Raw genomic sequence first — 19514 nt, 5'->3', positions numbered from 1 at the left:
ACAGCTGGCCACGCCCACCCAGTAGGCCATATGCACTCTAGCCACGCCCACCCAGTAGGCCACGCCCACCCAGGCCATACCCACCCGGCCCCCTGAGGGCAACCGCAATGCTGATGCGGCCCTCAATGAAATTGAGTTTGACACCCCTGGGTTAGGGCATCAGCCAGTTCACCGAAGTCAACAAAAAATTAGCTACAGGTTCTACCAAACCGGTGCGAAATGGCTGAATCCCTTTTTTGCCATAGTTGTCAAGCAAACATAGCAGTTGTTAAGTGAATCAGGCCGTTATTAAATGAATCTAGGTTCCCCCATTGACTTTGCTTCTTGGAAGCTAGTTAGGAAAGTTAGAAATGGTGATCACATGACCATGGGATAGTGCAACTGTCATAAACACATGCCAGTTGCCAAGTGCCCAAATTTTGATCACGTGATCATGGGGATGCTGCAACGGTTGTAAGCGTGAAAACCGGTCATAAGTCACTTTTTCCAATGTATTTGTAATTTTGAATGGTCAATAAACAAATGGTTGTAAGTCAAGGACTACCTGCATTGTTGCTGAGGACTTCTGATTAACTGTATGTTAACAACACTTGCATGATTATCATTTTACCACCTCTGCAACATATAATTGATCTTTCCTTTTTTGAACTCTAGGGATCAAAGTGAGCAAAGGTGTGAAAACTCAAATCTGAAACACAGACCGCCCCCGATCTGCGTTCATTTCGCTGGGATCTGAAAACCTGGTTTTTTGATCTATCAGGCCTGGACTGAAAGGGGTTTTAGCTTTTAATATTGTTTTAATTGTTGGGCTTATGTAATTTAATCTATTTTAATTTATACTATTTTTATATTTTATGCTGCCCTGTGAACCGCCCTGAGTCCTTCGGGAATAGGGCGGTATAAAAATTTAATTAAATAAATAAATAAAATAAATAAATAAATTGGGTGTAACACTGATTATTCTGTTACATGCACCTTAACAAAATACTGTAGAAAAATTTACAGGTAATTTTTAATTCAAGATTAACGGGGTGTCAAGACTAAAAGTAAAGACTATCCAGTCAGTAGTCTACCATGAATTTAGTTCTCTAAGCACTTTTTTCTCAGTCAGCCTCTAGTTTACAGACTTCAGAACAACATTCACTCTACTTTGGCTTTCAAGAAAGCAATTATAAACAATTAAAATTTACATTTTTGTTTTGATCTGAGGTCTTGTTTTAATCAAACACTGAAGAGGCAAAAAGACTGGTTAATTGTTACCCATACATTTCTATCACTAACACTAATTAGTTAAATGTTAAGTGGAATAGTGTGATTTAAATAAATCCACAGACTCCATAAAAATCAGTATTTTTGTGCAGCAGCTTTAATGGCTTGTTTTCTTGTTAAGTGAGTTATTGTGTCTTGAGCACAATATTAAGTTTAAAGGCCATTTTTTGATGTGTAAAAATATACTCTGGAGCTACTTCTATTTTTATTAATTTCACAATAACCTCATTATGGGTGAATTGCCACAATGGTCTGCTGACATATATCTGCTGTCTTGGCAGATGTATTTTTCTTCTAAAAATTCATATATCAATAATCTCAGATCTGTAGGTAAAATCTACTGTTTCAACTCCAGCAAGCTGCAAAACAGTATTAATGGGGACATGGTCCAACCTGTTTTGGTCAAGGTGCACAAAATGAATTTCATCACCTGGAACAAATGAAAAACAAATAATATTAACACTTTCATCTCCACAAAACACAGTTTCAGCATTAGCATGTTATTTAACATGGACAGATAATCCTTGATTTGCAACCGTTTAATGACTGTTCGAAGTTACACCAGCAGTGAAAAAAGTGACTTATGATTGGTTTTCACGCTGACAACCATTGCAGCATCCCCATGGTCATCTAAATTTGGGCACTTGGCAATTCACATGTATTTATGACAACTGCACTGTCCTGGGGTTATATAATCTGCATTCGTAACCTTTCCAGCTGATTTTCAACAAGCAAGGAAAATGGGGGATGCCAGATTTGCTTAACAACTGTATGACCATTCTTAATAAAATGGTCCTACAGGAATACACATGTTGTGCCAGACTTTGATGGGAAATATGGTCCGGGTCGGGCTTTAAAGACGACAGCCAGCATTCTGAACTGAAAACAAATCAGCAATCAATGCAGGATCTACGATACATCTTAGGTCAGGGGTCCCCAACCCCCGGTCCATGGACCGGTACCAGGCCACGGCATGCCAGCAACCAGTCTGTACAAATGAGCAAAGCCCCATCCATGGGATACAGGCAGCACACAAAAACCATGCACTCACCGGTCTGTGGAAAAACCTTTCTCCACGGAACTGGTCCCTGGTGCCCAAAAGGTTGGGGACCCCTGTCTTAGGTGACTAAATCTGCTACCTTTGGTTAGCACACAGACTGCTGCATTTCGAAGCAACTGAAGTATCCAGGTCATCTTTCCAGGCACTCTTATGTAGTAGGTGCAGTAATCTAAACTAATCATGAGGCAACAAGAGTATCATTTGCTGGGTGTTCCAAACCAGACAGACCACCTAACTGGTGAATAGCCATGGCTTCTACCTACTCCAGAAGGAATTATGATTCCAGGAATGGAGAAGCATGAATCTGTCAAGAACTACAATTGAAGCCACTAACCAACAGCAACTTTGCCTTGCAGGGATTTAATCAAACCTTGTTTTGACTCTCTTACCCTCTATATACTGAGTTAGGATTTCTACAGCATCCATGGCTCCATGTGGGATGGCAATATTCAATTCAATACCAAGAACATAGTGATAATATGTATCCCCAAACTGATATATGAGCTTTTTCAAAAACTTCATGTAGATGCTACATGGAAAGAGCTGTGACATCCCAAAATAAATGTCTTTCTCCCTGCATACCAACTGAAGCTGCTTGCTAAGGAAGGAGTAGAACCACTGCAAAAAAATGTGTTATCCTTGTCTTTGCAGGCATTTTACTAAGATACTAGGAACGTTGGAATCAAATGCTACTGAGAGGTCTACATGGAAAAGGAAAGGTGCATTTCCTCCCTTCAACCCCCAACAAAGTTCCAACAACTTTCGCAATAAAGTTACACAAGAAAGGAATGTTGGATTTGGGTCAGTAGTGAAGTGTCTTGAACCCAGAAAAGGACTGAGGACAATGTCTTCCATTACCATATCACATGTCTTCTGTTCTGAGCTAAAGGCCCTTCCAACATGACTATAAAACAGATTTGCCTAGCCAACAAAAAGTTGTAAATTTATAGTTACCTTACCTGGTCCTAAAATGAAAGTGCCTCCCTGCTGAGCTGGATCACCCTGAAAATCAAATGCAGGGCTTGTCATTGCCCTCCACATGCTTTTAATGCTTCCTGATAGCAAACTGGATTTAACATGAGGGCTGTGCACTGAAAATAATAGCAGAAGGGAAGTTCATTCGGCAAAAAGCATACATTAGCTCTGTTGGCATTATGAATACATTAGGCTATAGACCTATGGGCAGCTACCAGCAAGCAATTCCATTAAGATTAGAACTAATTGCATAGGGAATAAATGTGCTTTAGATCGAAGTACCTTGGATTCTAACATACCCTACATAGGAAACATTTCTGCATGATTTGGCACTGTCTAGGATTTTCCACAGTTGGAGAATATATTAACGTCTGAATCCAAATCAGATGCAGTTTGGCAGAGCAACAAACTCCTAAGGCAAGGGTCCCAAACCCCGGGCTGCAGCCCACTACTGGGCTGTGGCCTATTCGGAATTGGGCCGTGCGAATGGGCTGGCGGGAACTCATACTAGCTGGCCCACCACTCACGCAAGGGCTACATGCACATGTACGTATGCACATGCGCTGGCCTGTTGTTCCCGTGGCCGAGTTCCCTCTTCCCCTCCCAGCCGGATTGCCAAGCTGCAAAGATTGGGGACCACTGTCCTAAGGGACAAATTTTTCTTCAGTTGATACCTGCTATAGAGCAGTGATTCTCAACCTTTGGGAGCTTTGAGATGGGTGGACTTCAACTTCCAGAATTTCCAAGCCAACTTTGCTAAAGGAGAGGCTAGAGCTAGACAACCACTTGACAGAGATGCTTTCATTTGAATTGAATTGAATTGAATTTATTAAATTTATATGCCGCCCTTCTCCCTAAGGACTCAGGGCGGCTCACAACAATAAAAAGTTAAAAAACATAAAATACAAAATTTAAAAAAGAATTAAACCATAAATATAATAAATACATAACAATTAACCCAATAAAACCAAATTTAAAACTATAGTCAGTCCAGGCCCGCTTGTTGGAACAACCAGGTCTTCAGGTCATGGCGGAAGGACTGAAGGTCAGGGGCCATCCGCAGCTCCAGAGGCAACTCATTCCAGAGGGTCGGCACACCCACAGAGAAGGCTCTCCCCCTGGGGGTCGCCAGCCGGCATTGCTTAGCCGACAGAACCCTGAGGAGGCCGACTCTGTGGGAGCGAACCGGGCAATGGGAGGTTGACAAATGGCAGCAGGTGGTCTCGCAAGTACCCCGGGCCTAAGCCATGTAGGGCTTTAAAGGTAATTACCAGCAACTTGAATCGCACCCGGAGGGCAACCGGAAGCCAATGCAGCTTGTGCAGGAGTGGTGTAACATGGGAGTATCAAGAAACTCCCATAAGCACCCGCGCGGCCGCATTTTGCACCAGCTGAAGCCTCCGGGTGCACTTCAAGGGCAGCCCCATGAAGAGAGCATTGTAGTAATCCAGGCGAGAAGTGACAAGGGCGTGGGTGACCGTGCATAGGGCATCTCGATCCAAAAAGGGGAGCAACTGGCGCACCAGGTGAACCTGTGCGAAGGCCCCCCTGGTTACAGCAGTTAGATGATCCTCCAAGTTAAGCCGTGAATCCAGGAGGACACCCAAGTTGCGGGCCCTTTCTAAGGGGGGCAATACCTCCCCCCATCAAAAGAGATGGAACATGTTGGACAATACGAGATGCCGGTATCCACAGCCACTCGATCTTGGAGGGGTTCAGCTTGAGCCTTCCCATCCAGACCCACACCGCCTCCAGGCACCGGGACATCACGTCAAGGGCATCACTGGGTTGGCTCGGGGTGGAGATGAACAACTGGTTATCATCCGCATATTGGTGATACCTCACCCCAAAGCCACGGATGATCTCACCCAGCGGCTTCATATAGATGTTAAACAGGAGGGGGGAGAGAACCGACCCCTGAGGCACCCCACAAGTGAGGGGCCTCGGGGCAGATCTCTGCCCCCCTGCCAATACAAACTGCGAGCGGCCCGAGAGGTAGGAGGAGAACCACCGTAGAACAGTGCCTCCCACTCCTAACCCCTCGAGCTGTCGCAGCAGGATACCATGGTCAATGGTATCAAAAGTCGCTGAGAGGTCAAGTAGGACTAGGACAAAGGAAAAACCCCTGTCCCGGGCCCGCCAGAGATCATCTACCAATGCCGTTTCCGTGCTGTAACCGGGCCTGAAACCAGACTGGTGCGGGTCCAGATAGTCCACTTCATCCAGGAATTGTGGGAGCTGACGCGCCACAACACTCTCAACAACCTTCGCTAGAAAGCAAAGGTTGGAGACAGGATGATAGTTATTCAAGGAGGCCAGGTCCAGGGCAGGCTTCTTGAGAAGGGGCCTCACCACCGCTTCTTTTAAGGCGGAGGGGAAGACACCCTCCATCAATGAAGCATTGACAACTGCCTGGAGCCAGCCCCTGTCACCTCCCGGGCGGCTGAAACCAGCCAGGAGGGACATGGGTCCAATAGACAAGTTGTAGTGCTCAGTCTATGCATAATCCTGTCCACATCATCCAAAGACACAGGGTCAAACTCACCCCAAATGGTATAACCAAGGCCTGTCCTCTCCACTCCGCTGGATTCCACCCAGTCGGAGTCCAAACCAGTCCAGATCTGAGCGATTTTGTCCTGCAGATACTGTACAAATTCCTCAGCCCTACCCTGCAAGGGGTCATCCCTCGGTCGCTGATTAAGCAGTGAGTGGGTCACTCTAAACAGGGTGGCTGGGCGGTTATCTGCAGACGTAATGAGAGCAGAAAAGTAAACACGCTTTGCCGCTTCCATCGCCACTAGGTAAGACTTAAGATACGTTCTTAGCTGTGTTCGATCAGATTCAGATCCACTGGACCTCCAACAGCTCTCTAGGCATCTTTTCCGGTGCTTCATCTCTCGGAGCCCCTTGGTAAACCAGGGGGCCACCCGGGGTCTGCGCCAGGTCAGAGGCCACAAAGGCACAACTCGATCCAGGGCCCCAGCAGCCGCCCTCTCCCAGGCTTCTACTAGGGCCTCGGCAGAGTCGTGGGCAAGGGAAGCAGGAAATATCCCAAGCTCCGTCTGGAACCTCTCAGGGTCCATCAGGCGCCTGGGGCGTAACCACCTGGTCGGTTCCGCCTCCCAGCGGCGGGGGGTGGCATACTGAAAGTCTTGCCGGAGGAGAAAATGATCGGACCATGACAGGGGTTGGATGGTTAAATCCCTCCTACCCAGATCATTAATCCACTGTCCAGAGATAAAAACCAGGTCGAGTGTGTGCCCTCCATTATGGGTCGGGTCTTGAATTACTTGAGTCAGGTCCATGGCTGTCATGGAAGCCATGAACTCCCGAGCCAACTCAGACGCCTCACCCGCGGAAGGCAGATTGAAATCCCCCAGAACTATAAGCCTGGGGAACTCAATCACCAACCCGGGCAAGACGTCGAGGAGCTTGGGCAGAGCCAATGACACACAGCTGGGAGACAGGTACGTAATCAATAGGCCCAACTGAACTCCAGGACCCCACTTCAAAAGGAGAGACTCACACCTGCCTATCTGAGGGACAGTGGCCACTCACGGACAAAGATTCTCCCTAATAATAACCACCACCACCCTACCCCTGCCCTAGGCCCGCGGCTGGTGAAGCACCCGGAAGACCGGTGGGCATAGTTCTGATAGGGGGACCCCCCCCCTTGGCCCAACCAGGTCTCTGTGATGCAGGCCAGGTCCGTGTTCTCCTCCTCAATAAGATCATGTATGAGGGGAGCCTTGTTCATTTGGATTCCTGCACTGAGCAGGAGGTTATACAGTGGCCAACATGGCCTCTCCAACTCTATAATCAAATCAGATCTGAATGGTATTCTTGATTTTTTTTATCTACTTAAAAGATGGAACTTTCAGTTTATATATCATGAAGTAAACATATATCAGTAGTTTCTGATACTGACAGTCAGTAGCACAACCCACCTGCTGAGCTGGAGGTTTCCCCTCTTTTCATGCCAAGAAGTTTATAAATTTCTCTTTCTGGATCTACATATATTTCATGAGGGTAACCTGTCAAATTACAAAATGGCTGCAAAGAACATATGTTAAGTATTAATGTAATACACAAGGCAGTTCTATTTTTGAAAGCAAATGGTGCAATCCTGGTTACCCTTGCTTTTAAATCCCGTTCCACTGAGCGGAATTTTCTTCCAATTAAACATGTTTAATCTGGGCCTTGGCAGCTCTAAGCATACATGATAGAAGTACGTTCTCCTAAAAAGAATATGGATAATTTCCAGGAACTTGGAAAGAAGCCTTCAAAGCAGCTTTAGTGCCTACCTTATTTAAGCGGTCTTATTTATATAGGGATATACACATGTGTGCATACAGTATAGTATATATGTGTGAATGTGTTTATGGGTGGACATGCTTAGAGGTGCAAAAACTGAAAAAAGCTGCATTTACAATCACCTCAGCAGAATAAATTAGCTTTTCACTTGCACTTACCCGAATATGATGATGTGCTGATTGCCCAATAACCATAAGTCTAACATCTGCATCCTAAAGGAATGAATTTTTTTTAAAAAAACAATCTTAAAATTGCTCACTAATACTTAACAACCCAATTTCTGTGCCAGACTAAAAATTAGATTCATGCAAATCTTTGAAGCAATTTTTGCTTTAACAAAGACTTGGTCTTCCTTTAAAGGAACTTCACAAAATGACATGGCCTCCACTTTTAAATAACCGAGTGGAGCAGTGGTATCATTTAGTTACAGGAAGTGAGCTCCTGCAGGTATGCAGCAGCCCTTTTCCCACTGAGAAAAGCATCGCAAGTACCTTTTAACAAAATGCAATGAGCCCCTGACAATAGAGGACAGATCAAATTACTTTCTCAGTACAAAGCATTCTGTTTTATACAGCAATACCAGAAACCTGGACTTCATAGCAGCTGGGGCATCATGTAATTAAAGATCTAGTGCTTGCATTGTATATATTTTGTTAAATTCGGGTAGAATACCGTATTTGTTTTGGCATAGCAGAGTTTATGAATTTAGCTCCTGTGGTTACTTGATAATTCAATGAATTGTGCAAACCCAATGAGTTAACCCTGTTAACCATGTGGTTGAGACTACCCTATCACCCTAACATTAATGGTCTTCTAGGAATTTACAATAAATTTCCATTAGTGGAGACAGATATGCTGTCATAAATACTTTTAAATCACTGAGTTAATTGTATAATATTGCTGATTATACCAATCATACTTTAGAATGGTTATTTGAATGTTAGCTATTTAGTGATAATTAAATCAACATCCCTATGACAAAATCACAGTGAGTCTTTGTTTGCTAGTGCCAGAGGCTGTAAAAACCTGAGGCAGTATTAACAACTTTTATTACAGAACTCCTTAGGAAGTGGATAGGGACCTCTGCAGTATTCATCCTGCCACTTCTGCCTTATCTCATTTTGAAAAACAACCTGTTGCAATAAGCATTAAATTAGAACTAGGATCTTCTAAGACACTGGGGATCTTAACTTTCTTTGTTCAAAGGAATTCTCAGAAGACTTATCAAGGAATCATCACTGTAAATACCAGGAATGGCTAATCAATGTTTCCAAATATGTAGCACATCCAAATATCTAAATGGCCTGGATTTTGGCTGTTACCTAATTTGAAAAATATCTCATTCATTTAACCACCAAGGCAGGGCAATTTTCAGAAATATCTGAGATTCCTATGATAAAATCCAGATTTTAAACCTTCTAATGGTTTCCAATTCCAAATAATTTAGACCCTTAAAAATTAAGTTGCTATAAACTGACCAGGAGCCAGTGTTACTGTAGGTATCTTTCATATAGCTGATTTCAAAGTCGATATGGCCTTTAAGGAGCTCCGTATATTTCCAAATCTATTTGGGTTTAGTGACCTCAAAGGTCTACAATCTTCAGATAACCAATTATGATTCTTTTACGGTGAGATTAGTTGCATCCTGAACTTTATCTTGAGGGCAGATGAAGTTTCCATAATGGATGATTAGCTAAAACATACATTAATGGATTTTCTCCAAATCTGTATAACCTGACAATAATTACTTCTATAGCACACTGCATTAATCAACATCCAATATCTTAAAATTGTACAGTATTTCAAAGGCTGACAGTCTTGAACATGCACTTCTAAGACTATAATATAGCCGTATTTTCTTGGGAATCAACACCAATAGACAATCCCCAGTAATCATTCTTTTTTCAACACAAGCATATAAAAAAGCAAAATTCACACTATGTAACTTTAGGGAGACTGCAAACTTCTATGTTAGTCACCATATTATATATAACTTTTGTTTGCACTTACTTGCAAAAATTTCTTGGGAATTTTGCCCAGATCTTCCACATATTCTTTACAGATGTAGCACAAAAAATGCTGGGAAAAAAATGGAGTGTCACATTTTACATTTGCAAGATAATCTTCTGTTTATTAAAGTCTGCTTTATTTGTCCCCGTGTGTTGAATTTATAAAGAGCAGGGCACCACAGAGCGATAAATCGGTTAAATGTTCTTCAACATTCAGGCACAGTGCTGATGCAGTTTTTTGTTTACCAACTTTACTATCTAAATTACAAAGAGGTGTTTTTTACAGAACATCCTAAGCCACAAGCTACAGTGGCTGGTCACACAACAGGCACAGCTTTAATGTGATTGCTTTGGTTTTGCCTTTGTGTGATCCATTCCCGAATTAAGTTTAATTAATTTATAATTAATTTAAATTAAGTAACTCAGCACTGCCTCTCGCGTTTGGAGGATGTGCGTGATCCTAGTCTGCACACGCTTATTCGGAAGTAGGCCGCACCCCCTAACAGAGCAAGCGGTCGCGGCTGCGGGAAGCCCCTTGCCCTGCCTGGGCGAAATTCCCCCAACGTTTAGCCCGGTTCAATCTCCAAACTGGCACGCAGGGTATGATTTGCAAACGGTTACCATTTGCAGTACTTGTCCCTCCGATCTCTCGGTTGTCAATCATGATGGGCTAACTTAACTAATAGAAATCCAAGATGCCCGTTTACAAACCGAAGATTGCCCACGCTATAGCTTAGCCAGGAGCGCTTCAATCAACTTGGAGGCTGCTTTCCCTGCGCGTAGCGCTTCGGCACTTTCTGCCCCAACTTTTCCTGGCATAATAAAGGCAACCCCAGCTGGGTTGTTGCAGCCAGGCCGGGGGCCTCTCTCACCCTCAAGAAGATCACGATCGTCTTCTGTTCCTTGTAAAGAGCCCCAAAGGGGATCCTGTTCCCCACCGCGTCCTCAACCAAGCAATGGGCGACGTCTCGCAATTCCGCGGGGTCTTCCCGGGCGCGCTGCCAATCAGTTCGAGCGGCGATTTGCTCCGTGACCGGATCTGCCATGCTGCAACGCCCCAACCCAAACCGATCCCGATTAACTAGAGCCAAGAGGGATGTGCGGATTCCGAGGGAGTGGTTTTCTTTCTCGTTGCGGGATGAGCTCCTCCTCCGGTGGAAGCCGCAGAAGCGCTTAAAAGGAGGGCGAGGTAAACAAACAAACAAACACCGATTCTTTGGAAGTTTCCTCCATGCCGGAAAACCACTCGGAGAACTTAGATCGGCTCTGACTTCACTGGTCTTTCGAGCAGCGAGGCTTTATTGTTTAGAGCAGGGGTGTCCAGCCTTGCCAACTTTAAGACTTGTGGACTTCAACTCCCAGAATTCCCCAGCCAGCCAGGGGAATTCTGGGAGTTGAAGTTCACAAGTCTTAAAAGATGTCAAGGTTGGATACCCCTGGTTTAGGTGTTGCATTCGTTTTCCCTTTTCTTTTCGGATCTCTTCCAGTCCCCCCCCCCTCCTCTCGAACAGCTATAGAAGGCCACGGGAAGCGTTCTCAAGGAAGGCAGCTTGTTTGTGCATATATCACATAGTCTTGGAATGATGATCCCAAATAGTGGAACAGCCCGCCTCCTGGAATCATGAGTGCTCCCTCCCTGTAGGTTTTCAAGAAAGGTTTGCCCTTTTTCTGGAATTGTATCAGGATTCTTGCATTGGGCAGGAGGTTGGACTAGAACAGGGTTTTTTAACCTTTACACAGATTGTACCACTTTTAGGACATGACAGTATTTGAGTACCACCAGTGCTTAGCAAGGTGTCAAAAACTTGATGACTAAAAAAAAGGGGGGGGCGAATTTTGGATTTTACTGATTAGATTCATTTGTTGTTATAGAAATGGCTAGTTTATAATATTATGAAAAAATGAAAAGTTGAGGTTCAATGTTAATGCTTCCTTCTACGGCAACAGGGGATGTCTGTTCTTTTTCCCTTCTCCCCTTCACTTTTCCCTTCTTTTCTCCCCACTGTGTCCTACTATTTGCTTTTGTATTTTGTATTTTATTCTATAACCTAATAAAATATTACAAACTGTAAAAAAAAAGAAAAAGTACCAGTTTTAATTTCTTCGGTGGCTGATGCTTTGCTGAATCACTTTCCCTTTGCACTGACAAATGTATGATGAATTTATCCATGTTTATTAATATGCACCACTACCAGCTAGTTCAGGGGTCTTCAAACTTGGCACTTTTAAGACTTGTGGACTTCAACTCCCAAAATTTTGGGAGTTGAAGTTGACAGGTTTTAAAAGTTGCTAAGTTGGTAGACTCCTGAGCTAGCTGGTCAGCCCTTCTTCCTCTCTCCCTTCTGAGCTCTCCCACAGTGTAGTAAGAATGCACCCCCCATCCCTTCCCTGTACCCTTAAAGACAGAGGAATCAAGTGCAAAGAAAAAACACAAACTCTGTTTTTTTTTTCTCTTTAAGCTGCCTCAGGGGTGTCATGTGTGACAATGTTGTATTCCAGACTGAAAGGCTCCAGCAATTGCAAAAAGCTTTAGCTTTAAATTAAGCCTGTTTACCTTCAAAGAAAACTTTCTAAAAGCCATAGACAGACTCAATTAAAGGGGGCAAAACTAATTACATTTGTTTAAAGGGGTCAAACCTTTCCTGTTGTCTTTTTTCCTCTTTCCTGCCCAAACTACCTCCTTTTATAGCCTCTTCTCTCCTCCCCCACTTTTTTTTCTTCAGTTCACCTCCACCTCCATGCTGCTTCCAGAAGCACCAATCAGCTGGAGCCAATCAGCTGGAGCCCTGCCAGCTCCTGGGGCTTCTGCTGAGCCCAGACAGTCATGCAGCTGCAGCTGCTTCTCCCTCAGGCTTGGCTCGCTTAGGCTCATTTCCCTCCCCTGCTACACTTGGCTAGCAGTCGTGTACCACCTGCCACGTGGCAAAGTACCACAGGTGGTACACGTACCACTGGTTAAAAAGCCCTGGACTAGAAGACCCTTCCAACCTGTGATTCTAAGCTCAGGAGTCTATCAAATAAGAGATAAGATAACCTTTCCTGTCATTTTTTACTGTGGGTATACTGGCACACATTAAAAATGAAATTCTGTTGCCTGTTCTCAAAGGTATACACGTACATAACACATATAAACATGCTATAACACATCCTTACATATAAATACATATAAATATTAATCACTGTCCATCTTGAATACATAGTGGAAAGAGGAAGCTTGAGAGTTCACAAGGTTAATAATACTGTATGGAACAAAACTGACTGAATCTGGGTGTCCTGCTTCTGATATCACGAAATCTTCTCCCAGAATCTTCTAATCCTGGGAATATGTGCCGGTCCTCACTGCTGAACTCAAGTGATAATAGTCCAAGCCTAAGGAAAGCTACTATTAATGAAGTTTTAATATACTTTGTTTGGGTTGAGACATTTGTGAAGCTAATGGTGGGTTAGGAAACCAACATGTGCCTTAGTCTGTTATGTGAACCCATTCAACAGTGGCATATTTGGATTTATATTTCAAATATTTTTTTTTCATTCTACTTCTTTATGTTGAAAAAGTGCTCAACTCCTCACACCTTATTTAAGCAAGCACTGCCTTAGAGTGTGCTTGGTTGTGATTTAAGATTGTGTTCAGAGTATATGAGAAGTATATTCTGTTGTGATTGACGCCACATCTATGGGAATTTTGTTTTCTACAGACAAATAGGTTCCACTGCCATCGGTTGTGTTTGCTTCCCAAGTGACTTGTAATTTAGACTTCCCAGTTTGATGCCTTGTAGTTCAGATGGACTGTAATTTCCATCACGTTTACCCAGCAGGTTGGCTAAAATAACACTAATTCAGGAATTGCTACCTGTGTGGAATTTGGGATGCATACCCATTTTTATGGTCTCCAGAGTTCGGTGGAATCCTATTCTCAAAATTGGGTAATAAATCACTGTTTTTCAGCAGTGCTATTTTCCACATTGTTATAAAAAGCAGAGGGTGGGGGGGATGGGAAGAGAGCAAGGTTCAAAATAGATGTGCTGAGTGTTTTTGAATGCCTGAAACCTGAAGAGCAAAACACCAAAATGGAATGAAAATGGAGTTTCAATCCTTCCTTAAACATGAAAGTCAGCTAAGTGTCTTTGGGGTTGTCACTCTCTCAGCCCTAGAAAGAAGGTAGTGGCAAATCACTTCCAAAAACTTTGCCGAGAAAACTGCATAGATTTGTCAATGAGTCATGACTCCTTGGAAGCCTCCCCTTGCCTACAGATATCCAGGGCTGTTAGGCTTTTGAACGAGAAATAACTTGTGTGAATTTTATGCAGAATTGACTTGGGAGGCCAGTGTGTGGTGTATTGATTCACATGGTGTAGTAAGATGGAGGGTTTGTTGTCACTGTGTGTTGTGGGGTGGGAGCACAAAGAGAGGCTCAGCTAATCTCAATGTATACATAGCTGTACTTTGACAATAAAGATTCATTCATTCATTCATTCAGATATGGCTGGATAATTGTTCCCAGAAGACATCTGGTTAAAACAAATGTGAAGATGGCGGCCATGAAGATGCAATCATAGCTCTGCCTTTTTTGATCTGTGAATCAAATGGATGGTGTTTCACTTAACCATCATGGCTGCCATATTCACTTTTTTTTGTAATCATACCCCACAGACGCCACTGGCTCCCAGCATGCTTTACCATTAGTAATTGCAAGCAGTTGCAAGCAGTTACAGTATGGTTCAGCTTCTGGAAATCCACAGGTGCCCAGCCCTTTTCCCCTAAGTTTGATTTGGGTTATATAGAGGCAGTGTTTGACTGGAGGCTTTCTAGAGATATTGAGGTGCTTCAGATACCTTCTGGGAGCCAGGAAATGTCAACTGGCAGAGACTGGGAGATGAGAGTTCTCTGCCGTAGCACCTGCTCTCTGGAGCATTTTCCCTCCAAAGACTAGGATGGACCTGACCCCACCAGCCTTTCACAAGGCCTTGAAGACCTGACTATACGCCCAGACCTGAGGCCACAAGTAATGAAGGTCCCCTGTTTCCTTGTTATGTTGATACCGATGGATTACATCTCCTGATTCCTATTTGTACTTACGGTATATTCTTTTTTTGTGTTAACTGTTTTAATTGTTTTTATGACTATTCATCACCCAGAATCACAGGTTGAGAGGGGTGTCTATACAAACTGAATGAATGAATAAATAAATGAAATGAAATGAAATAATTGGGAGCAACCCTAGCCCTGACAGCTGGAAATTATGACCATTGTAATCCAACATATTTGGAGGAAAATGCTGTCTAGGATTGCAAGGTAAGCATGAAAGATGCTTTTATGAAGTAAGTAGATTTGGTACTAGCTGTTTCCAGTAGAGAATGTGGAAAAATATCTTGCACTTTCATCGACTGATCACTGGGTGTCAGGGATGCGTTGTGTTCCTGTAGCTCATAGGTTAGCAGCTTTCTAACAATTGGACTATTTGCTGATTGTAGCAATAGCTTTCACATTCATTTTGGAGACAGTACTTGCCAACACACTACCCTATCATTTTTATTCTGATTTCCATTTTCTCTGACATATCCTACATGGCTCATCGGTTTCCATTGCTTTCTTTCACCTTCCTTTTTCTTTTTTTTAAATAAAAAAATCTATATATTCCTGAATACTAAAAACAATACTAACTATGCAGCTATGTGACAGGAAAAATTGAGTTAATCCAGACTCTGGGCACTGGCTGAAATATATGGAGTAATTAGGCAGTTATTTTTTGGCTAATGAGATTGCTGATGGGGACAAGCAAAAAGCCCTGTTTCTCTATGTGTACTTTAGTAATACATATGTTGCCATGAGAAATTTGTTCCAGTCATAAGTGCCAGGGGACCAAAGTAAATGCTCCTGTCTGAAATTACACATCCAAACCAAATGTGATAATGTGATACTTCACAATTGGAGAAAGGAAGTGAATTTAAATCAGAAGGCACTGCTGATTTTTTTTTTTGGAAAAAAACCTCACAGAACATTGAACTTTTGAAAATATTCCAAAGGATATGTTGTGGAACAGATGTGTCTGTGAAATGGGGGATATTACCATCCAAAGTAAATTATTGGCTGAGGGGAATTAGATCTGGAATAAAAATATACAGACCGCAGCGGCTATGAAAACAGCAGTGAAAAATGCACAAGATGTTCAGTTAAAAAAGACATTCTGCAGGAGCTGATAAAGAAGTGAAAGACTACATGTCTAAAACTTAGAGCAATGATTCTGAACATTTTTATAATTATGGACCACTAAGTTAACATTAGGAAAATTGGATGGGGGGGGGACTTAAATAAACAAATATCCTTCTTTGTTTAAAAGCATGGGAGTTCATCTTTTTTGAATATAATAATGATTATTGCTGGATTTGTATATCTTTTCCCATTCCTTCTATTTTTTTAAAAAAAATGGGTATCAAAAAATTAATCTTAATTTAATAATTTACAGTATATGCCATTTGCATATTATGTACCCCACATCATAATAATAATTCTTACTGTCAGTATGCTGACCAAGAAATGTTCTTCAATAGATATCTCTAATGCTAAGGGTTATGGGTGAGTTGATCTGAATGATGAAATCCCATTTTTAATTCTACATCATCATATTTCCCTATTAGGATCTTCTTTTGGGATTGCTCATATGCATTCACCATTCCATTTAGCACAGCATATTGCATATTCAGTCACTGAATATATTTGTGATCTGTTCACTATAAGAGATGATCAGGTGGGGCCTGAAGGTGGGGTTCAAACACACCATCCGTTTGGAGTCGCTACACTTCCACAAATAACTACGTCCACCCCCCCCCCGTGAATTTCGTTGACTTATCTAATTGTCTTGATCATTAATAGATCAGATTCTTGTGTATAGTAATCACGTAATAAACTTGAAGTGCTTTGAACTTAACTCCTGTTCCTAGTTACTTGCATCTGACATTCACTATGGGACAGTTTTATGAATTCTAGTACTCCCATTTGACTACTGGTGACCTCCTGGACAGGTCCTTGCAGTTTTCTTGGCAAGACTTTAGAAGTGGTTTGCCATTGCCTCTTTCCTAGGATTGAGAAAGACCAAAAGTCACCCAGCTGCTTTTGTGCCTATGGCAGGATTAGAACTCCAGTCTCCCTGATTCCTAGCCACTATACCAAACTGGCTTTCAGTTTGCTCTGTACTACATTCACATTGGTGCTAGTATTATCAGCTACAGGCTTTAATAAATCAGTTTTCAGCCACTGATCCATTCTTTGAGAATGAACTAAGTACTGGAATATGTGGGGAAATGGGGCTAAGGTACCAAAAGTTTCAGATGTGAAATGGGCTAATGATTGTTGTTACTCACAGGGAGCTGTGGCAGAAATGGTGAACTATTTATTTATTTATTTATTCAATTTATATACCGCCCTTCTCCCGTAGGACTCAGGGCGGTTCACAAGGTTATTTAAAAACAGATACAACAGTTACAAAACTTAAAATCAATTAAAAGAATTATGTAAACCTTGCAATAAAACCCCAGTTAAAAAAAACAGTTAAAATCCCAATTAATATGCTCAGACCAGGCCAGAGAGCTCAAAGAGCCAGGTCTTCAGGTCCTGGCGGAATGGGCAATGGTCAGGGGCAGTCCTAAGCTCTACAGGCAGCTGATTCCAGAGGGCCGGTGCACCCACAGAGAAGGCCCTCCCTCTGGGTATTGTCCGCCGGCAAACTTTTACCGGCGGTACCCTGAGAAGACCCTCCCTGTGGGAGTGCACAGGACAAAGGGAGCTTGATGCCGGCAGCAGGTGCTCCCTCAGATATCCTGGACCCAAGCCATTTAGGGCTTTATAGGTCATCACCAGCACCTTGAACCTCACCCAGAGGGCAACCGGAAGCCAATGCAGTTTGCAGAGCAGAGGTGTTACATGGGAGTATCGGGAAACCCCCATCACAACCCGCGCGGCTGCATTCTGCACCAGCTGAAGCCTCCGGGTGGTCCCCAAGGGCAGCCCCATGTAGAGAGCGTTGCAGTAGTCCAATCAGGAGGTCACAAGCGCATGAGTGACTGTGCACAGGGCATCTCGGTCCAGGTAGGGCCGCAACTGGCGCACCAGGCAAACCTGGGCAAAGGCCCCCCTGGTCATGGCTCCTATATAGTCTTCAAAACTGAGCCGTGAGTCCAGGAGGACGCCCAAGTTGCGAGCCCTATCGACGGGGGGTAACACCTCACCCCCCATCATTAAAGGTGGAATAGACTGGTTAGTCCGAGATGTCGGTATGCACAGCCACTCAGTCTTGGCAGGATTGAGACGAAGCCTGTTTCTCCCCATTCAGACCTGAACCGCCTCCAGGCAATGGGACATCACAGCGAGGGCATCACTGGGTTGGTTCGGGGTGGAAAGAAAAAGTTGGGTATCATCAGCGTACTGATGATACCCCACCCCGAAACCATGAATGATCTCGCCCAGCGGCTTCATATAGATGTTGAACAGGAGGAAAGAGAGAACCGACCCCTGAGGGACTCCACAAACGAGAGGCCTCGGGGCAGACCTCTGCCCTCCCGTCAACACCGATTGTGAACGGCCCAGGAGATAGGAGGAGAACCACTGCAAAACTGCCTCCCACTCCCAACCCCCTGAGACGTCGCAATAGGATACCATGGTCGATGGTATCGAAAGCCGCTGAGAGATCTAATAGATCTAGGACAGAGGAGCAACCCCTGTCCCTAGCCCGCCAGAGATCATTCACCAGTGCGACCAATGCCGTCTCCGTGCTGTACCCGGGCCTGAAACCCGATTGGTACGGGTCCAGATAATCAGTTTCCTCCAGGAACAGAGGAAGCTGATGCGCCACCACGCTCTCCACAATCTTCGCCAAAAAGCGAAGGTTGGAGACAGGACGATAGTTATTTAAAATCGCTGGGTCCAGGGCAGGCTTCTTGAGGAGGGGCCTTACCACCACCTCCTTCAAAGCGGCAGGGAAGACACCCTCACTCAAAGAGGCAGATATTACTGCCTGGAACCAGCTACGTGTCTCCTCCCGAGCTGCATAAATCAGCCAAGAGGGACACGGGTCCAATAAACAGGTGGTGGAACTTAGCCTCCCCATAATCCTGTCCACATCATCAGGGGAAACAGGATCGAACTCAGTCCAGATAACATGCTCAAGAACGTCCGATTCCTCCACATCCGACTCTGCCCAGTTAGAGTCCAAACCAGCCCGGATCTGAGCGATTTTGTCCATCAGATGATGACTAAATTCCTCGGCCCGCCCCTGCAAGGGCTCCTCTCTCACCTCCTGATTAAGGAGGGAGAGAGTCACCCTAAACAGGGCGGCCGGGTGATTATCTGCGGACGCGATGAGGGCATCGAAGTAATTAGCCCTCGTCGTCCTCATCGCAGCAAGATAAGACCTTATAAAGGTTCTTAGCTGCAATCGGTCAGATTCGGAACGGCTGGACCTCCAACCGCTCTCTAGACCCCGTCTCCGACGCTTCATCTCCTGGAGTTCCACAGAAAACCATGGAGCCCAACGGGATCTGTGCCGGGTCAGAGGTCGCAAGGGTACAACACAGTTGAGTGCCTCAGTGGCCGCCTTTTCCCAGGCATCAACCAAGGCATCAACTGGGCTGTGAGTGAGGGCGATGGGTATAGACCCAAGCACCATCTGGAACTGGTTCTTGCTAATGGACAGTATATATAAGGGTGGGACTGAAGCACCAAAAAAGTTCTTGGCAGCTTTTGGCATGCATGACCAGGCGAAATTCAGTTGGTGAACGTGCTCTGGTCCTTTGTAAAGTTATGGCAGACCATTGAGTTGAACATTTACAAATCACTGACTGTTTGTAAACTGCCATTCAAGAATCACTGGTTTAGAAAATTGAAAGTGTGTTTTT

The 19514-nt window shown here is 44.0% G+C and overlaps 1 protein-coding gene across 1 annotated transcript; it reads right to left on the bottom strand.

Moving 5' to 3' along the window:
* Nucleotides 1-1369: 1369 nt before the first annotated feature.
* PRXL2C (peroxiredoxin like 2C) lies at nucleotides 1370-10676 on the bottom strand. Its single transcript, XM_081315484.1, has 6 exons — nucleotides 10500-10676; nucleotides 9629-9697; nucleotides 7777-7830; nucleotides 7252-7357; nucleotides 3289-3420; nucleotides 1370-1699 (listed from the first exon to the last, which is right to left on the bottom strand). Exons 1-6 carry the CDS (start codon nucleotides 10671-10673, stop codon nucleotides 1572-1574), a joined length of 663 nt encoding a protein of 220 aa, XP_081171610.1. The 5' UTR covers nucleotides 10674-10676; the 3' UTR covers nucleotides 1370-1571.
* Between the last annotated feature and the right edge of the window lie 8838 nt (nucleotides 10677-19514).

The sequence above is a fragment of the Vipera berus genome (assembly GCF_964194415.1).
Source record: "Vipera berus genome assembly, chromosome: 2".
In the NCBI taxonomy this organism is placed as follows: domain Eukaryota; kingdom Metazoa; phylum Chordata; class Lepidosauria; order Squamata; family Viperidae; genus Vipera; species Vipera berus.
Note: the sequence above shows the minus strand (reverse complement) of the source record. Positions and strands in the feature narration are given on the sequence as shown.